The 20,513-nt window shown below is 39.8% G+C and overlaps 4 protein-coding genes across 4 annotated transcripts in view; 2 read left to right on the top strand and 2 right to left on the bottom strand.

Moving 5' to 3' along the window:
* Nucleotides 1–20,513, top strand: part of LOC133632464 (uncharacterized) — a 508,815-nt gene that overhangs the window by 153,803 nt on the left and 334,499 nt on the right. The gene's annotated exons all lie outside the window — the stretch shown is intronic.
* Nucleotides 1–20,513, bottom strand: part of LOC133632484 (zinc finger protein OZF-like) — a 421,867-nt gene that overhangs the window by 268,520 nt on the left and 132,834 nt on the right. The gene's annotated exons all lie outside the window — the stretch shown is intronic.
* LOC133632486 (gastrula zinc finger protein XlCGF57.1-like) overlaps nucleotides 1–20,513 on the bottom strand; it is a 295,607-nt gene that overhangs the window by 238,048 nt on the left and 37,046 nt on the right. The gene's annotated exons all lie outside the window — the stretch shown is intronic.
* On the top strand, nucleotides 157–15,643 carry LOC133632071 (gastrula zinc finger protein XlCGF57.1-like). Its single transcript, XM_062024308.1, has 4 exons — nucleotides 157–198; nucleotides 5,563–5,599; nucleotides 8,774–9,124; nucleotides 13,502–15,643. Exons 1-4 carry the CDS (start codon nucleotides 157–159, stop codon nucleotides 14,608–14,610), a joined length of 1,539 nt encoding a protein of 512 aa, XP_061880292.1. The 3' UTR covers nucleotides 14,611–15,643.

Genomic DNA, 20,513 nt, shown 5'->3' with positions numbered 1-20,513 from the left:
CGTAATGTGCATGCAAAATTATGCAGATGAGTGGAAAAAAGACCAAGTCTACCAGAATGTGTTACTTTTTATTTGACAAAGCGTGAGTATGTCAAATCACTAGTCACTTTACTCAACCAAAAAATAAGGCCAAATGATTTCCACATTTAAGTAACCATGGACGGAGTCACAGAATTGGCCAATAAAAGGCTGTTAAACGTGAGAAAATTGACGTAATTATGAGTGAATTGTTGTCATGGCACTTTCTCCATTTGATTGATTTTAGAACATGTTTTTTTATGATACAAAAAGCAAACACTGTATTGTGGTAAAATAAGTGAAAATAGTAAACAATAGAATTAAAAAGATTGTTTTCATATTGCTATTGTTGTATTCATTTATTGTTACTATATTTGTTAACTTATGTGTTATTTATTTGTTACTATCTGGTTGCTCTTTTAGATTGTATTTAACGTTGAGTTTTCGTGGTACTGTACAATGAATACTTGTGTTTTCAAATGAATAAATAATTGTGTTATTAATTGTGATTTTCAAATCAATCAAAAATAATCCTGATTATTATTTTTTTACCCTTATTATCCAACCAGGCTGGATAAAATATGTATCACGATACTTGAGTCACGATAAAGTACGATACTGTGACATGAAGATTTATTACGATATTCTACAAAGTTAAATGTAAAATACAGATTAAAAGTCAAGCTATAGATATGTACGTACACCAGATGACTGTAATAATTCATTACACAAACTGTGTCAAAACACAAAGTAATTCAAATGATCATTTCTATTCATTGTACAGAAAGTGGATCAAATTTCTTGCCACCTGAATCTAAAAAAAATATCCTCACTGTCAACTGCTTAAAGAAGATAATACTAATTTTTAAAGTTTTGCAATACATTTCCATATTGATTTTTTCCACACTGCTCAATTGTAGTGTTATAATTTCCATCATAACAGTTTTTTATTTGTATTTTCTGTGATTCTAGCTTCTCTTGTTTGAGTATAAACCAAGTCATGTAAACATTGATCCATCATTCTAGCAAGGCACTAAAGGAATGGCCATGAAACACTACACACACATACAGTACATAGAAGAAAGTGTGTTTGTGTCTCGCAGACGTCCAGCAGCTGATTGGTCGTCCAGAAGACCTTTACCATCAGTACACTTTGAAGCAGGAGACCCCACAGCCACCCCACATTAAAGAGGAAGAGGAGGAACTCTGGATCAATCAGGAGGGAGATTGTTTTGTAGGACCACAGAAAGCTGATTACACCAAGTTTCCACTGACTGTTCTCTCTGTGAAGACTGAATATAATGAAGAGAAACCACAACTAGAAAATATTTTCACTCCACTATCAGATAGTGAGGCTGAAGACGAGGTTGAAGAACCTTTGGGCAGCGATACAGACTGTGAAGGTGATGTGAGGACTCACATGGACAACAAACACTCTGGATTCTCTAAAAAGAAGAGAGGTAAAAAAAATTTGAACTGCTCAGTTTGTGCTAAAAGTTTTACTAAAATGTACAATTTGACTCAACACATGAGAACACACACGGGCGAAAAACCATTTAAGTGTTCAGTTTGTGGGAAAAGCTTTTCTGTTAAGAGCACTTTGACTGAACACATGAGAACACACACAGGAGAAAAACCATTTAATTGCTCAGTTTGTGGCAAAATCTTTGTTTCGAGACAAATGTTAACTCGACACATAATGACACACACTGGACTAAAACCATTTAATTGTTCAGTTTGTGGGAAAAGCTTTTCTGTTAAGCGCACTTTGACTGAACACATGAGAACACACGCAGGAGAAAACCATTTTATTGCTCAGTTTGTGGCAAAATCTTTCTTTCGAGACAAATGTTAACTCGACACATAATGACACACACTGGACTAAAACCATTTAATTGTTCAGTTTGTTGTAAAAGCTTTATTCAAAAGAGCAGATTGACTCAACACATGAGGACACACGCAGGAGTAAAACCATTTAGTTGTTCAGTCTGCAGCAAAAAGTTCTCACGTAAAACATATGCAGTAAAACACATGAGAGCACACAAAGGAGAATAACTGACCATCTGATTAGTTTGTGGTGTGTTGCTCAAATGTGCCAACATCCATCTAAACCCAGGAAATCTTCAAAAAAGGTGCACTACGTATTTTCCAATTATCCGACGTATTCGTACGAACTGGGATTATCTGAAGCATAATCGTATCTCTTCATGACCCCATGTTTTCTCTGTATCAACACGTTTCTAAGCTTCTGAGCCATAAATGGCAATTATGTGGTCTCTGTCGCCATCTAGAGGACAAACGACGCCATCGCAGTTGCAATGGCGTTACATAAACTACGCATGAAGGGAAACGCCGTCAAGGAAACTAATTACCTCTCAATTGACCCAAAAACAACTGAACTTAGCATATGATGCACCAAACTTGTGCAGAAGTAGCAAGGCACGACATTCAGTTCAAATGCTGTATATATGTGACAAAACTTACATTTAGTCGTCAACGCACACAAAGCTGGCTGCCACCATTGATCGAAACCGGCTATTCTGACCAAGACCTGCTTAAAAGGGGAAATGACGTCAAAGATTGACCCACAAGCTTAAAGGCACAGGAACATTACAGACCAGGTTAAAGGCACACAATAGGCTTTCGTACAGCCTCACTCCTGGCCGTTGTTTCGACAAGGAACTTATTGTTGTTGGGGGGGGGGGGGGGGGGGGGGGGGGGGGGGCAGTGTAATGGCCCAGAGGGTTATTTTATTTTGTTCATGTGTACTGTATTGTTGATGTCATGTGTTACTCCCTCCAGTCGAAAGTACCAGACCAAATGTTCCTTTTTTCAACAGGCGTCGTGATTCGTGAGAACTGTACAAAATACAAAATAAATGATTAGAATACCATACTTGCCAACCTTGAGACCTCCAATATGGGGGGGGGGGGGGCGTGGTTATTTACAGCTAGAATTCACCAACTCGAGTATTTCATATATATTTCATATATATATATATATATATATATATATATATATATATATATATATATATATATATATATATATATATATATATATATATATATATATATATATATATATATATATATATATATATGTATGAAATACTTGACTTTCAGTGAATTCTAGCTGTATATATATATTTTTTTTTATAATTTTATTTACATAGAAGAAAGGAAAAAAAAATACTTGAATTTCAGTGTTCCAGTGGCTATCCATTAGATGGCAGTATTGTCCTGTTTAACTTCTCCATTCATGATGAGTATATCATTTCGGCCGCCATGTCTGTAATTTTCTTTGTTCTTCTGCTTCGTCTCCTTGTTGTGTGCGCAGTTGTGCACTCTATAAAAGCCCTAGATGTTATGACGTCTGGGCAGGCAAGCTGTGGGAAAGCGGACGTGAGAACAGGCTGTCCCCACTCAGTCTCAGGTCCGCATTGAGCTGGAGGGGGCGTGGCCTCCAGCTCCGGCTGAATACCGGGAGTTTGTCGGGAGAAAATCTCTGCCGGGAGGTTGTCGGGAGAGGCGCTGTATATCGGGATTCTCCCGCTAAAAACGGGAGGGTTAGCAAGTATGGAATACAATACAACACAAGGCGATTCTCATAGAGAACATAAAACGTGTATTTTCTACTCAAATTACTTTCGACTGGAGACAGTCCGATATTATCGGCCGATAAATGCTTTAAAATGTAATATCGGAAATTATCGGTATCGGTTTCAAAAAGTACAATTTATGACTTTTTAAAACGCTGCTGTACGGAGTGGTACACGGACGTAGGAGTATACAGAGCAGTTGCGTCTCCCAGTCATCCTTGCCAACCCTCTCGATTTTCCCGGGAGACTCCCGAATATCAGTGCCCCTCCCGAAAATCTCCCGGGGCAACCATTCTCCCGAATTTCTCCCGATGTCCACCCAGACAACAATATTGGGGCACTGCCTTTGCGTGCCGGCCCAATCACATAATATCTACGGCTTTTCACACACACAAGTGAATGCAAGGCATACTTGGTCAACAGCCATACAGGTCACACTGAGGGTGACCGTATAAACAACTTTAACACTGTTACAACTATGCGCCACACTGTGAACCCACACCAAACAAGAATGACAAACACATTTCGGGAGGACATCCGCACCGTAACACAACATAAACACAACAGAACAAATACCCAGAACCCCTTGCAGCACTAACTCTTCCGGGACGCTACAATATACACCCCCGCTACCCCCTTTAGCTAACGTTTAGCATAATAACTTTGAAAAGCGTCAAATTAAAATAACAGTCAGGGTAAAAAATTTAAAAAAAGGATTGCTTTTGCCACATTCACTAGAAGGGTAAATGAATCATTTTGGGTGGTTACATTGTCAACCTGAAAGGGACTTCTTTTTCCTGTGACAGTGTGCATCAATCATTAATGTCCCACACTACAACACGTACAGAGCAAATATTGTTCCGCCATCAAATAGACCCACATATCGTATATTTACAAAGTTATACAAAAACAATATATTGTGAATTTAATTATTTATACACTTCACAAAATGCTTATATAAACATAACACTTTAGATGTATGAAATTACTTCAAAACTGCCGTTGGCAGCTACATAATGTGTTTGGAGAAACACATTTGTGCTTTGTTTTAAAGATGTGCTATTTGGTTTTACACAATATGAAAAAACAATTGAAAATTAATTTGACCTTTGCAACATCATTATACTATTGGCTAAGTTTTATATTCATAAATGTACGTTTTTCAATCCCCGACCTGTTTTTTGAGCCTTTAAAAAAGAATTAGAACTCTACGTTAAAACACTCTCTACCTCTAACAACCAAAAAGCTGTAAAAAAAAAACCGATGATGCTGTGTTCCAGATTTAAGTTATTTACTGAAATTGAGTGAGCTTATGACTTTGCACTTTGTTTCTTATATATATATTTTTTGCATTCTATTTTAGTTACTTTGAATTTAAAAAACCCCTGGCGCTGTTTTGTACTGTTTTTGTACTTACTTTGATTATTATTTCTCAACTGTTTGTAAATGTTGAAATGTATAAATAAAGGTTTATAAAATAAAAACAAAACAAAACAAAAAATACCTTTGAGCACCAGTCATCGAACATGTCTGCGCACGTGCTTGTGGACGGATAAAAGTCATTAAAATGTTCAGAGTAGTTGATTACATGAGGATAAATATTTTTTAAATCGTTTTTTAAAACAACATTGAAATGCTTTTGTTTTGGAAAAATCGCTGTCATGTAGGGAACGGAAGTTGATGACTTCTAGCGCATGCGCACACGTACTTGCAGCAAAGGCGAAAGACGAAAATGGCGGACTGAGTGGCTGTGGCTTTTTCGGAGCAGTTTAGAATTTATTCACAGCATAAATAGCAACAAATACCTCATTTGTATTTCTAAAGGCCACGAAGTTGAGTTTGGAGCGATGGCGTGTTATCTGAAGTGAAGATTGAAGACGTGATAGAAGATGGACGACTACTGCTATGCTAAGATGGCGACGTCGGTAAAGAGAACATGAAAGAGAATCAGCGCCGGAGAGAAAAAGACGAAATATGAAGGTGAGTTAAAGTTTTTATAATTTGACAGCTATTTTAAGCTCTAAAAGGGTGTTAATGACAAATGAACCCACTTTGTTGAAGAATGTAAAGAAAGAGCCGCCATGATTGTTAGCTTGAAGAAGAAAGTGGAGTTCACATCAGAGGAGATGAAAGAATGCAAAAGTCAAATGAAGAAAGTGGAAGAGCAAAACAAGCGCTTGTGTAAAGAAAATAATGATTTTGGGAAGGAGTAAGAGATGTGCAGTGTGTGAAGAGAAGACATGTCTACATCAAGGTGCAGAGGATTGGAGGTAATAAAGAACAAGAATATTACGATTTTAAAAAGCACGTTTTTTCAATTGCAAAAAGTCTAAACCTTATTGTATATTTCCACAACTTATTTTTCAAGCGTGGACGCTATTTTTTTTAAATAACTTATTACTAATCACAGCTAGTGCCCCGGTTTTTGTTTCTATTTCAAAGTTTTTAAAAACTGAATCAGACAAAAAACAATATCACACAACGATAATTGAATTTACATTCTATTTTATTGAGAAAACAATCAAATCATCTAGTAAACACAGCCGCGTGGATGCTGCTAGAGCAAGCAAAAGATTCAAATCTCATCACGCCCGATTGGATTTTGTACATTTTTAAAATGTCCTTCCATCCATCTTCTTCCGCTTATCCGAGGTCAGGTCGCGGGGGCAGCAGCCTAAGCAGAGAAGCCCAGACTTCCCTCTCCCCAGCCACTTCGTCCAGCTCCTCCGAGGGGATCCCGAGGTGTTCCCAGGCCAGCCGGGAGACATAGTCTACCCAACGTGTCCTGGGTCTTCCCCATGGCCTCCTACCGGTCAGACGTGCCCCTAAACACCTCCCTAGGGAGGCGTTCGGGTGGCATCCTGACCAGATGCCAGAACCACCTCATCTGGCTCCTCTCCATGTGGAGGAGCAGCGGCTTTACTTTGAGTTCCTCCCGGATGGCAGAGCTTCTCACCCTATCTCTAAGGGAGAGACTCGCCACCCGGCGGAGGAAACTCATTTGGGCCGCTTGTATCCGTGATCTTGTCCTTTCGGTCATAACCCAAAGCTCATGACCATAGGTGAGGATGGTAACGTAGATCGACCGGTAAATTGAGAGCTTTGCCTTCCGGCTCAGCTCCTTCTTCACCACAACGGATCGATACAGCGTCCGCATTACTGAAGACGCCGCACCAATCCGCCTGTCGATCTCACGATCCACTCCTCCCTCACTCGTGAACAAGACTCCGAGGTACTTGAACTCCTCCACTTGGGGCAAGATCTCCTCCCCAACCCGGAGATGGCACTCCACCCGTTTCCGGGCGAGAGCCATGGACTCGGACTTGGAGGTGCTGATTCCCATCCAAGTCGCTTCACACTCGGCTGCGAACCGATCCAGTGAGAGCTGAAGATCCTGGCCAGATGAAGCCATCAGGACCACATCATCTGCAAAAAGCAGAGACCTAATCCTGCAGCCACCAAACCGGATCCCCTCGACGCCTTGACTGCACCTAGAAATTCTGTCCATAAAAGTTATGAACAGAATCGGTGACAAAGGGCAGCCTTGGCGGAGTCCATCGACCACTTTAAAAAAAAAAACATTTATACGCTCTCAGAATCATAAAATCGGGTAAAAATTGATTAATGGGCTTTGCAACATGCATGCAAATGTCTGAGCTTGTAACGGTGAAACAGATGAGTGAGCTTGAGTGGAAAAAAGACCACACAACTAGAAGTTTGAGATCTCACCGTGGTTGCTGCTTTTTTTTTCTTCCAATTATTATTGCCACAATAATTGTGCAGCCTTAGACTGAGTATTGGCAAGGACTTCACAATATTAAAAGTCTCATGTTACTTGAGTCACGATACAATACTATTTTGCAATATTGTGATATTAAAGTTCAAGTTCAAGTTAAAGTTCCCATGATTGTCACACACACACACTAGGTGTGGTGAAATGTGTCCTCTGCATTTGACCCATCCCCTTGATAACCCCTGGGAGGTGAGGGGAGAAGTGAGCAGCAGCGGTGGCCGCGCCTGGGAATCATTTTTGGTGATTTAACCCCCAATTCCAACCTTTGATGCTGAGTGTCAAGCAGGGAGGTAGGGTCCCATTTTTATAGTCTTTGGTATGACTCGGAACAACCTACCGATCTCAGGGCGGACACTCTAACCACTAGGCCACTGAGTAGGTGTTTTGCAATACTCTACCAAGTTTTCAGAAAAATGTAAAACTCTGCTTAAAAACAAGTTGTATATATGACAGTAATAATGCATTCGTCAAACTGGGTCAAAAAAGAAAATACCGTATTTTTCGGACTATAAGTCGCAGTTTTTTTCATAGTTTCATAGTGCGACTTATACTCAGGAGCGTCTTATGTGTGGAATTATTAACACATTACCGTAAAATATCAAGTAATATTATTTAGCTCATTCACGTAAGAGACTAGACGTATAAGATTTCATGGGATTTAGCGATCAGGAGTGACAGATTGTTTGGTAAACGTATAGCATGTTCTATATGTTATAGTTATTTGAATGACTCTTACCATAATATGTTACGTTAACATACCAGGCACGTTCTCAGTTGGTTATTTATGCCTCATATAACGTACACTTATTCAGCCTGTTGTTCACTATTCTTTATTTATTTTAAATTGCCTTTCAAATGTCTATGTTGGGTTTTATCAAATAAATTTCCCCAAAAAATGCGACTTATATGTTTTTTTTCCTTCTTTATTATGCATTTTCGGCCGGTGCGACTTATACTCCGGAGCGACTTATTCTCCGAAAAATACGGTAATTCAAATTATCAATTTCCATTCATTGCAATTGTTCAGAAAGTGGTTTAAATTTATTGTTACTTAAATGTAAATAAAAGTCCTCTATTTCTTATTAGTTAATTTCTTAAAAATAGAAGTTATATTGTAAGAAACATTGATAAATTCCTGTATTGCTCCCCCCCCCCCCCCCCCCCACTGTTAGTTTGTAGTACCCTAATGACCATCGGAACAGGTGTTTTGTATGTTCTGTGATTCGAGCTTCACATGTCCGAGTCCAAACAAATCATGTAAACATTGATGCATCATTCTGGCAAGGCACTAAATGAATGGCCATGAAACACTACACACACATGCTGTACATAGAAGAAAGTGTGTTGTTTGTGTCCTACAGATGTTCAGCAGCTGATTGGTCATCCAGAAGGGGGGAGCTCCACTTTGAAGCAGGAGACTCCACAACCACCCTGCATTAAAAAGGAAGAGGAGGAACTCTGCATCACTCAGGAGGGAGAGTGTCTTCTAGGACCACAGGAGGCTGATCTCACCAAGTTGCCACTGACTGTTGTCTCTGTGAAGACTGAAGAAGATGAAGAGAAACCACAAGTAGACAACCTCTTAGCTCCACTATCAGATAGTGAGCCTGAAGACGAGGTTGAAGAACCTTTGAGCAGCGATACAGACTGTGAAGGTGATATGAGGACTCACACGGACATCAAACACTCTGAACCCTCTAAAAAGAAGAGAGGTAAAACATGTTTGTGCTAAAAGTTTTACTAAAAAGAGCCATGAGCCATTTGACTCAACACATGAGAACACAGGAGAAACCATGTAGCCTAATTAGGGCTGGGTGTATGGACCTAAACTCATATTCTAAAATATTTTGGCTGAATATCGATCGCCGTTTTTCTCCCCCGGAAAGATACACAGATGCACATAAAATATTTAAAAGCCTTAAAAGAAATATAAGAATAATACAGTATAATTTTCAATCTTCTTTAAAAATCCTCATCTAATAATAATAATAATAATAATAATGGATTAGATTTATATAGCGCTTTTCTAGACACTCAAAAGTGCTTCACAGAGAAGTGAGAACCCATCATTCATTCACTCCTTGGTTTTGATTGAGATTGATTGAGACGTTTATTAGTAGATTGCACAGCAAAGTACATATTCCGTACAATTGACCACTAAATGGTAACACCCCAATAAGTTTTTCAACTTGTTTAAGTCGGGGTCCACTTAAATTGATTCATGATACAGATATATACTATCAGATATACTATCATCATAATACAGTCATCACACAAGATAATCACATTGAACTATTTACATCATGTATAATCAGGGGTGTGGAGGGGGGGGGGTAGGATATGGACAGCAACTAGTGGACATAGAGAGAGAGAGATCAGAGGGCATAAGAAAAAGTATCTGCATTTGATTGTTTACATTTGATTATTAGCAATCCGGGGACGGTGTTAGTTTAGGGTTGTAGCTGCCTGGAGGTGAACTTTTATTGCGGTTTTGAAGGAGGATAGAGATGCTCTTTCTCTTATACCTGTTGGGAGCGCATTCCACATTGATGTGGCATAGAAAGAGAATGAGTTAAGACCTTTGTTAGTTCGGAATCTGGGTTTAACGTGGTTAGTGGAGCTCCCCCTGGTGTTGTGGTTATGGCGGTCATTTACGTTAAGGAAGTAGTTTGACATGTACTTCGGTATCAGGGAGGTGTAGCAGATTTTATAGACTAGGCTCAGTGCAAGTTGTTTTACTCTGTCCTCCACCCTGAGCCAGCCCACTTTGGAGAAGTGGGTAGGAGTGAGGTGGTGGTAAGCTACTTTCGTAGCCCCAGCTGCCCTGGGGTAGACTGACGGAAGCGTGGCTGCCAGTTTGCGCCTACCGCCCCTCCGACCACCACCTATCATTCATCATTCATTCACCAGTGTGAGCGGCACTGGGGGCAAGGGTGAAGTGTCCTGCAAAAGGACTTAACGGCAGCGCTTTGGATGGTAAGAGGCTGGGAGCGAACCTGCAACCCTCAGGTTTCTGGCACAGCCGCCCTACCCACTACGCCATGCCGCATAACAATAGCAACACAAAAGAACAAAATATAAAACAAAGCCCTTGGTTTAGCAGGACATTTCAAACATTAGTAACAACTTGAAAATAATTTACCTTTAGCAATAGTGTTTGTTTAGTTCAACATTTTTAGCAAACCCTTGTTCCCTTAAAGGCCTACTGAAATGATTTTTTTTTATTTAAACGGGAATAGCAGATCCATTCTATGTGTCATACTTGATCATTTCGCGATATTGCCATATTTTTGCTGAAAGGATTTAGTAGAGAAAATCAACGATAAAGTTCGCAACTTTTGCTCGCTGATAAAAAAAGCCTTGCCTGTACCGGAAGTAGCGTGACGTCACAGGAGCTAGTATTCCTCACAATTCCCCGTTGTTTACAATGGAGCGAGAGATTCGGAGCAACAAAGCGACAATTACCCCATTAATTTGAGCGAGGATGAAAGATTCGTAGATGAGGAACGTTACAGTGAAGGACTCGAGAGGCAGTGATGGACGTATCTTTTTTCGCTCTCCCTTAACTTAGGTACAAGCTGGCTCATTGGATTCCACACTCTCTCCTTTTTCTATTGTGGATCACGGATTTGTATTTTAAACCACCTCGGATACTATATCCTCTTGAAAATGAGAGTCGAGCACACGAAATGGACATTTAAAGTGACTTTTATCTCCACAACAATACATCGGTGACACACTTAGCTACTGAGCTAACGTGATAGCATCGTTCTCAAATGCAGATAGAAACAAAAGAAATAAACCCCTGACTGGAAGGATAGACAGAAGATCAACAATACTATTAAACCATGTACATGTAACTACACGGTTAAAAATTCTCAGCCTGGTAAGGCTTAACAATGCTGTTGCTAACGACGCTAAGGCTAATTTAGCAACTTAGCAACCGGACCTCACAGAACTATGATAAAAACATTAGCGCTCCACCTATGCCAGCCAGCCCTCATCTTCCCGTCAACAGCCGTGCTCACCTGCATTCCAGCGATCGACGGCGCGACGAAGGAATTCATCCGTGGGTTTGGCGGCAAGCATCGGCTAGGCGTAGTAAGTAGTCCTTGTTGTGTTGCTGTAAGTATTGTACTTAGCCGCTAATACACCGATCGATCCCACCTACAACGTTCTTCTTTGCAGCCTCCATTGTTCATTAAACAAATTGCAAAAGATTCACCAACACAGATGTCCAGAATACTGTGGAATTTTGTCGAAGAAAACAAGAGGTTTTTGTATCTGGTCGATGGGGTCCAACCACTTCCGTGGATTTTATGACGTCACGCGCATAAATCATATCCAAAGGAGTTTTTCAACCGGAAGTGTGGCGGGAAATTTAAAATTGCACTTTATAAGTTAACCCGGCCGTATTGGCATGTGTTGCAATGTTAAGATTTCATCATTGATATATAAACTATCAGACTGCGTGGTTGGCAGTAGTGGCTTTCAGTAGGCCTTTAAACATTAAAGGCCTACCAAGCTGTCAACTCCAGGTGACAATATTGCCACAGCTGCTAAACAATTTCAGACTGTGTGTACATGTGTTGTATCCGTGCTTCTTGAGCAAAGCAGTTGTGACCATAAAGCTCAAATGACGAGGTAATTACTTCTGGCAGCTTTTTAAATACCCTGGCAACTAGGAACATATCTATTCACACAAAGTTTATATTTTGTCAGAAATGTCTTCATGGTGTTCCAGTGCATCCATCTCTTTTGATAGAATCACGTAAATTGCACCTCGCCGCGCTGCTGTCATGAACGTGTGTTGCCCCGAGTCATAGCGAGGTTTGAGTCAAACGGATCTGATTGCTGGCAACAATAGTGCAAAGGATTATTTTGTCATCGAGAGCAAAATCCATGGAAAAACGGGACAGAATGAGCAGAGACTTCCGCGTCAACACATATACGATGTGGTGGCATTGTCCAAATTACACCCATCTTTCTAAAACAGGGGTGTCCAAAGTGCGGCCCGCAGGTCATTTTTTAACGGCCCCACGACACATTTTAAAAATACGATAAAAAAAACCAAACAAACGTGGTATAAAACAGAAAACAGGTGAAATGTAACAAAAAAATGTTGCAATGTTTACTCTAATAACACAAAGCTGCTAGGTTGGCTGTTTCTTTCTTTAAAAAATAATATTTAATCAAAATCAACGTCACTATGAATTATTGACCTATTCAAGGCTCCAATTACGTCACATTAAATATTCCACTTTGATATATTCTTTTGGGAAAATGTTGCATATTTTGTGTTTTCCATATAAAAAACTGAGCTGTTGTTTTTTAAAAGAAGGGCCTAAAACGAACAAACAAAAAACATAAACAACAATAAAACTTAGAATTGACGGACAGATCTGAAGCTGATCTCGAGATTATTGTGCTAAAAGTAATCAGTAAAAAAAAAAAAGTATAATTTATTTTTTAACACTTTAATAAGTAGGACCCTTTTGGATCCCTAAATTTTTTTGCGTGTGTCATTGCTCAAAAAATTTCAATGTTGTTATGAGTTATTGACCTTTTTAAGGCTCCAATTATTTTATAATCTCAAATATTCTACTTTAAAATTTAATTCGGGGAAAAAATTGCATATTTGGTGGGTTTTTTTCCATAAAAAACCTGGGTTTTCTTTGACAAAAAGGGCATACAACTTAAATGTTTAAAAACGTTTTTTTGACAGATAGACCTAATGTTGATCTAGAGATTTAAACTTTGAATAATAATAATAATAATAATAAAAATAAATAATGACACATTTTTTTATATTTTTTTGACCAAAACTCTTTGGGTTCACTGGGATCAAGCCTGAGTGGCGGCCTAAATGTATATTTTTTTATACATTTATTGTATTGGTTTTTAAAATAAAAAATATCAAAATGGCCTCCGCTTGCTTTGATTTTTCAGTGTGCGGCCCTCAGTGGAAAAAGTTTGGACACCCCTGTTCTAAAATATACCGGTATCATTTATAATAGCAGCCCTGAGCCAAATCATGGACAAACATCTCATGGATCATGTCTGTACTAAAGTGTGTTTGTGTCCTGCAGACGTCCAGCAGCTGATTGGTCATCCAGAAGTACTTCCCCCTCAGTCAGGGGGGAGCTCCACTTTGAAACATGAGACTCCGAATCCACCCCACATTAAAAAGGAAGAGGAGGAACTCTGGATCACACAAGAGGAAGCTGATCTCACCAAGTTACCACTGACTGTTGTCTCTGTGAAGACTGAAGATGATGAAGAGAAACCACAAGTAGACAACCTCTTAGCTCCACTATCAGATAGTGACACTGAAGATGATGTTGAAGAACCTTTGAGCAGCGATACAGACTGTGAAGGTGATATGAGGACTCACACTGACAACAAACACTCTGAATGCTCTACAAAGAAGAAAAGCAAAACAGGTTTGAGCTGCTCAGTTTGTGCTGAAAGTTTTACTAAAGGGAGTCTCTTGACTCAACACATGAGAACGCACACAGGGAAAAAAAAATTTTATTGCGCAGATTGCGGTAAAATCTTTGTTTCCAGACAATGTTTAACACGGCACATGAGAACACACACTGGACTCAAACCATATAATTGTTTAGTTTGTGGTAAAAGCTTTACTAGAAACACCTACATGACTCAACACATGAGAACACACACAGGGGAGAAACCATTTAACTGTTCAATTTGCGGTAAAAGATTTTCTCGAAACAGCTACTTGACTCCACACATGAGAACGCACACAGGCGAGAAACCATTTAACTGTTCAGTTTGTGGTAAAAAGTTTTCTATTAATAACCGTTTGACTGAACACATGCGAACGCACACAGGAGAAAAAACATTTAGTTGCTCAGTTTGTGGTAAAATCTTTGTTTCCAGACAAGGTTTGACTCGACACCTAATGACGCACAGTGGACTGAAACCATTTAATTGTTCAGTTTGCGGCAAAGGATTTTCTCGAAATAGCTATTTGACTCAACACATGAGATTACACACAGGAGAAAAAACTTTTAACTGTTCGATTTGTGGTAAAGGCTTTTCTTTCAAGAGCAATTTGACTGAACACATGAAAAAACACAGCAAAGAAAGGACATTTAGTTGTTCAGTCTGCGGCAAAAGATTCCATCGTAATTCAGACGCAGTAAAACACATAAGGACACACAAGAGAAAATAACCAATTAGCTGTTTAGTTTGTGTCATGTTGCTCATATGTGGCGACATCCACCCAAACCCAGGACCTCCTCAAAATAAATTCACTGCTTCTTCCACAAATATTTGCGGTATTTGAACAAATTGGGATTATCTGGAGCATAATCTTGTCTTCTGTGTATCTGAAACTTTCCTGAATAGTAAGATAGATTATGCTTGTAGTGCTTGGTTACTTCTTTTCAGACCTGATGAGTCTAGCTGGGGAAGAACTGTAGTCTTCTTCAGTGATACTTTTACCGCCTCCAGAATGTCTGACTTTGAACACCAACAACATGAATTGAATAGCCTGAGGCCTCATTGTGTGGCAAAACAACAAAAAAATGTTGTACGCACAAAAACTGTAGATGTACTAAAGTGTGTGCACGGATTAATCAACGATCATCAATCAATGTGAAATTGACACTCCGTGTCCACGCCCCCGTTTAATTAAATCATATTTAAATTAGCCATGCGTCTGAGATCTCCCACTCTGCACAGTCAGAAAACACAAAAATAATGAGCAAGACGGTGAAAAAGGAGAATTTCACCGACAGTGAGTTGGAGCCTTCCCGGTAAGGTATATTCAGGTGTGCTGGAGAGGAGGCTACGCCGGATAGTCGAACCTCGGATTCAGGAGGAACAGTGTGGTTTTCGTCCTGGTCGTGGAACTGTGGACCAGCTCTATACTCTCGGCAGGGTCCTTGAGGGTGCATGGGAGTTTGCCCAACCAGTCTACATGTGCTTTGTGGACTTGGAGAAGGCATTTGACCGTGGGGGAGTGCTCAGAGAGTATGGGGTATCGGACTGTCTGATTGTGGCGGTCCGCTCCCTGTATAATCAGTGTCAGAGCTTGGTCCGCATTGCCGGCAGTAAGTCGGACACTTTTCCAGTGAGGGTTGGACTCCGCCAAGGCTGTCCTTTGTCACCGATCCTGTTCATAACTTTTATGGACAGAATTTCTAGGCGCAGTCAAGGCGTTGAGGCGATCCGGTTTGGTGGCTGCAGGATTAGGTCTCTGCTTTTTGCAGATGATGTGGTCCTGATGGCTTCATCTGGCCAGGATCTTCAGGTCTCACTGGATCGGTTCGCAGCCGAGTGTGAAGCGACTGGGATGAGAATCAGCACCTCCAAGCCCGAGTCCATGGTTCTCGCCCGGAAAAAGGTGGAATGCCATCTCGGGGTTGGGGAGGAGACCCTGCCCCAAGTGGAGGAGTTCAAGTACCTCGGAGTCTTGTTCACGAGTGAGGGAAGAGTGGATCGTGAAATCAACAGGCGGGTCGGTACGGCGTCTGTAGTAATGCGGACGCTGTATCGATCCGTTGTGGTGAAGAAGGAGCTGAGCCGGAAGGCAAAGCTCTCAATTTACCGGTCGATCTACGTTCCCATCCTCACCTATGGTCATGAGCTTTGGGTTATGACCGAAAGGACAAGATCACGGGTACAAGCGGCCGAAATGAATTTCCTCCCTTAGAGATAGAGTGAGAAGCTCTGCCATCCGGGGGGAGCTCAAAGTAAAGCCGCTGCTCCTCCGCATCGAGAGGAGCCAGATGAGGTGGTTCGGGCATCTGGTCAGGATGCCACCCGAGCGCCTCCCTAGGGAGGTGTTTAGGGCACGTCCAACCAGTAGGAGGCCACGGGGAAGACCCAGGACACGTTAGGAAGACTATGTCTCCCGGCTGGCCTGGGAACGCCTCGGTATCCCTGGGCTTCCCTGCTTAGGCTGCTACCCCGCGTCCCGACCTCGAATAAGCGGAAGAAGATGGATGGATGAGTTGGAGGTGTTTCTTGCTGGAGTGTAAAAATGTTGTCTATTCCACTTTTGTTGCAAGTTAGTGAGACACATATGCTCAATGTGCATCACAGAGATGAATGTTAGGACAATGACATAAATAAATGTAATCACCAAGAAGCCAGCCATCACACACAATGCCAGCTTGTAGTCTGTTCCCAACCATGCTGTTACTTACAATGTAAGAATCATGTGTTGAACCAGGACACATCACTACAATGTTGTTCATTGCATTTGCACATCACATATGATCTGTACATTGATCCTAAATATGTTTCCTGTTTACATTTACATAATCATCATGTGATGGTGCTTTTATAGCAATGTGTGTGCAGTCAGTGGCTCACATTAGGAAAAACGCTGTTGCTTCACATTGTGCTTTAATGTTGGCCTGTGGTATGGGAATTTAATATATCTGGCTAACGTGTTGATCATTTTTTAATGTTGTTTTTTTGCCTATGATTTTATATCCAATCATGTAATTTCACTTAGGAGGTGTGTTAATTGTTCATATCCTCTGATGTGCACATCAAGCAGTCTGAGGAGTAATTGTTTGACATTTCTTTATTTAAACAACATCCCCTCTGTGTGTCACCAAAGTATCCACAGCTTGTAGAAATGTGCGTACGACAGCCATGAAGTTGGCGTGAGGCACCGCACAGCTCCACTTTGGCGTGAAAAAGGGCGTACGCCAGGTTTTTGTGCATACATGAGGCCCCTGGTGTTGATGTTTTGTGTCTACAGACCAACATCAGATGATGACACACAAGAATCTCCCCAAGTTTTCTCAACCATAAATTCTGGCCCAAAGATGTTGTTATTAAATTGTGTTCTTTTGACTCTTCAAAGACTAATGGCCCTGATGAGATCTCAGCAACTGTACTTAAAAATGTGTGCTGGAGCTTGGTAGTTCCACTTCTTCAGCACTGGTTTTTTTGTTTTAACAAATGTTTTCCCTTTATGATGGACTATCTTTGTTGGTTTTTTTTACCAAAATCATTGAACCCATTTCCACAGGTTTGATTTTCTTCCATTTTATGGACTTATTTTGGTTTATGTGACGTCACGTGAGTTCACTTCCTGTTGTAGGTAGACACGTCATGTATGGATCTTCATATTTACCTTTACTGTATAGTAGTTGTGTTTGAATATCTTGCTTTATTGTCTGAACATTAATGATAGTCTGACAACTACTGAAGATATTTTTGTCATGACCACATTTTGAAAATGTATAGAATTGGTATTACTTTGTTATTGAAATAAATATGAATTTTAAAAAATATATATATATATTTATCACTCTTTTCTAAGAGAGCACAGCCTGTAGGTTCAATGTGCACAATTGAAAATATTAGTTGCTCAGACAATATTGTGTTTATACAAGTTTAGATTGGGTTATGAGGTTTGTAATGGGGAAAGACGTTAATGTGTCTTGTTTTCATGTTTGCATTTAAGATAGCTAGTGATTAGTGGCGCTATGGGCTTTAGCTGGTAGCTAGCAATCAGCGCAGTAGCTTGCTTCTTAAGGAAATGAGAAGTATCACCAATTTGAGTTTATACAAGCGCAGTAATCAAGCACGATTGATTGATAATTTCCATTTGAAACGGTCATATTATCGGAGGTTTTCAAGGATTTAAGGAACTTTGTCACACCAGCAGAGTTCCTCGAGAGGTTGTCAAGAAGGGCGGAAGAGTCGAAGGACGCACAAGTTTGCACAATTTTGCAGTGATTACTGTGTTAAAGTTTTGTTTGATATATTTTTAATATACTAGTATTTCCCATTGAAATATTATCTTAATATTATTTGTATTTGATTTTTTTAACAAACAGAAACTTTGTCAGGAAATGTACTTGTACGACTTCACTTTTGTTTATTTTGTACGCAAATGTGTCAGCGTACATACACACAAAAAAAAGTTGGGTTACATAAATAACCCAATTTAACCCAACTTCTGGTTCAGAAAAGGACGAACCCCTTATTTGAGTTATTTTAACTCAACATTCTGGGTTATTTTTTTCAACCCAAATTTTGCGTTGAATCATTTAACCAAAAAGTTGAGTTATAATAACTTAATGTTGGGTTATTCCCAACCAAACTATTGGGTTGAATTATTTAACCCAAAAATTGAGGTATGCTAACTCAATGTTGGGTGATTGTAAATAATGTTAAAGGAGATGCATCCATAATAAAATTCACTTCAAGAAAAAAGTAACTTTTTATTTTGAAAAAAGCCTTTTACCCAAAAATGCGTTTCTCGTTGAAAAACAACCCAAAAATGGTTCATAATTTTGAAAACCTAGAAATTGAGTTAAAATAATACCCTTAGGACCCCCCAAAATTATTGCTATTCGTAAAAATAACTCCAAAATTTAACCCAACACTAGCAACTCATAAATTGGGTTAGCAAAATAACCCAGTATTATTTAGTGTGTATGACAACCGGACAAAAATTAAATATGGTGATGATTCAGTACTTGTTAGTTTGTTAAACAGAAGTTGTAGACCTCCATGCTTTTCCAAGTTTCCATTTGTTTTGTGGTGTAGAATGGCGTCTGGAGGGCAAGATAGTTTGATATGTTTAGGATAATCCTTGATATCACTCAACATATATTTTTTGTAGAAAGTAAATGAGTCTATTCCGTTGTATAGTTTATTTTTTAAATTTTTTTTGCTCGTATCTGCTTCATGCAGGAAGATTTAAGCCTCTTTTGTACTCGTATAGTTCGCGCCATAGACATCTTATAAGTAGAAGCAGCATTGGCTGCTGTGACGCGAGAAATTCGGCCGCCGACTTGAAGTGGGGATGAGGAGCCGGCGAGCTGCCTAAACTGATAGTTGACAGGTAGAAAACAAAGATGCCGGGCTGGTGCTCAGCGTTTTCCTGCTCAAATGAGCGGACTGTTGAAAATAGGAATCGGGGGATTACTTTTCACAAGTAAGATTTAACATTAACGTACTATTGGTTGTATTTTGTGAAAAGAGTGTGTGCATATTGTATATAGTTCTCTGCAAACCTATGGTGGCATCCCACCTTCCGCGTGCAGATTGTATATAGTTCTCTGCAAACCCAAGAAATGTTGTATTTTCTCTTCATTATTTTTGTCAGAATGCACCAGAATGCTTCATTTGTATGTGAAAATCACAAAGAAATCTTCTGGGGGAGGTTGACCCCCCTACAGGGGTTTAGTTTACAAACTTTCAGCCCCACCTAAAACAAAATTCACCAGCCGCCACTGATGATGCATTGTCATTTTAGGCAAAGTATAAGACAATACTTTCTTAACAGTATAATTGTAACCAGGAATAAGTCTTCAAGTAACAATATTCAAATACTAACATTGTTGGGTAACACAGAATTTGGTTTTATTCTGAATCCAGTGAAACAGATTGGTGGTTTTAGCTGATATAAAGACTTTCAGGTGTTTATATATGTTTATGTTTAAGTATTTGGCAGACGTTTTTATCCAAAGCGACATACATAAACAAATACATATAAAACAATCACTGTAAACATGATCATTTAAGGGAAGAATGTAATACAAAATATCAATACAAAGTGTCAAGACAGAATAAACTCCCTGCTGCTGCAGCAACAGAGATACAGGCTATAAGATATATAGATATCTAGTGTATTCATACATTGTTTATGTAGGATATACGCATGTATATATAACCTAATCATATTCTTTCTTCAATTTAAAAATAGCTGACCGTTTTCCCCCTTCTCTGGGATTATATTCCCAGTTTTGATCTCGGACGTCTGGTCACTTATAGCATATAAGAATATTCTATTACTGTTAAGCAAACTATGAATAATAAAACACGCCAAAACATGTGTCCTTTATCATAGCTACACGTATGACAAAAAAGTGCGTGAAAATCAGTGGTATTCAGTGAGGTAAAATGAATTAAATGCGCTGACAGTTCATTGCTCCTGCCAAATGAATTGCACTGAGTGGAGCGGATCACCACTCCAAGATGGCGGCCCCGCGTCTCGTCAGCGCCAGTAGGCAGTCGCGCTTGATGCTGCTGCTTGCTTGGTTTTCACTTCCGGGAAGAAGTCACGTGACGGGAAACAAGCAATACAGCTGTGCCTGC

This window comes from Entelurus aequoreus, linkage group LG17 (assembly GCF_033978785.1).
Source record: "Entelurus aequoreus isolate RoL-2023_Sb linkage group LG17, RoL_Eaeq_v1.1, whole genome shotgun sequence".
NCBI lineage: Eukaryota > Metazoa > Chordata > Actinopteri > Syngnathiformes > Syngnathidae > Entelurus > Entelurus aequoreus.
This window is presented reverse-complemented; position numbering and strand designations above follow the sequence as displayed.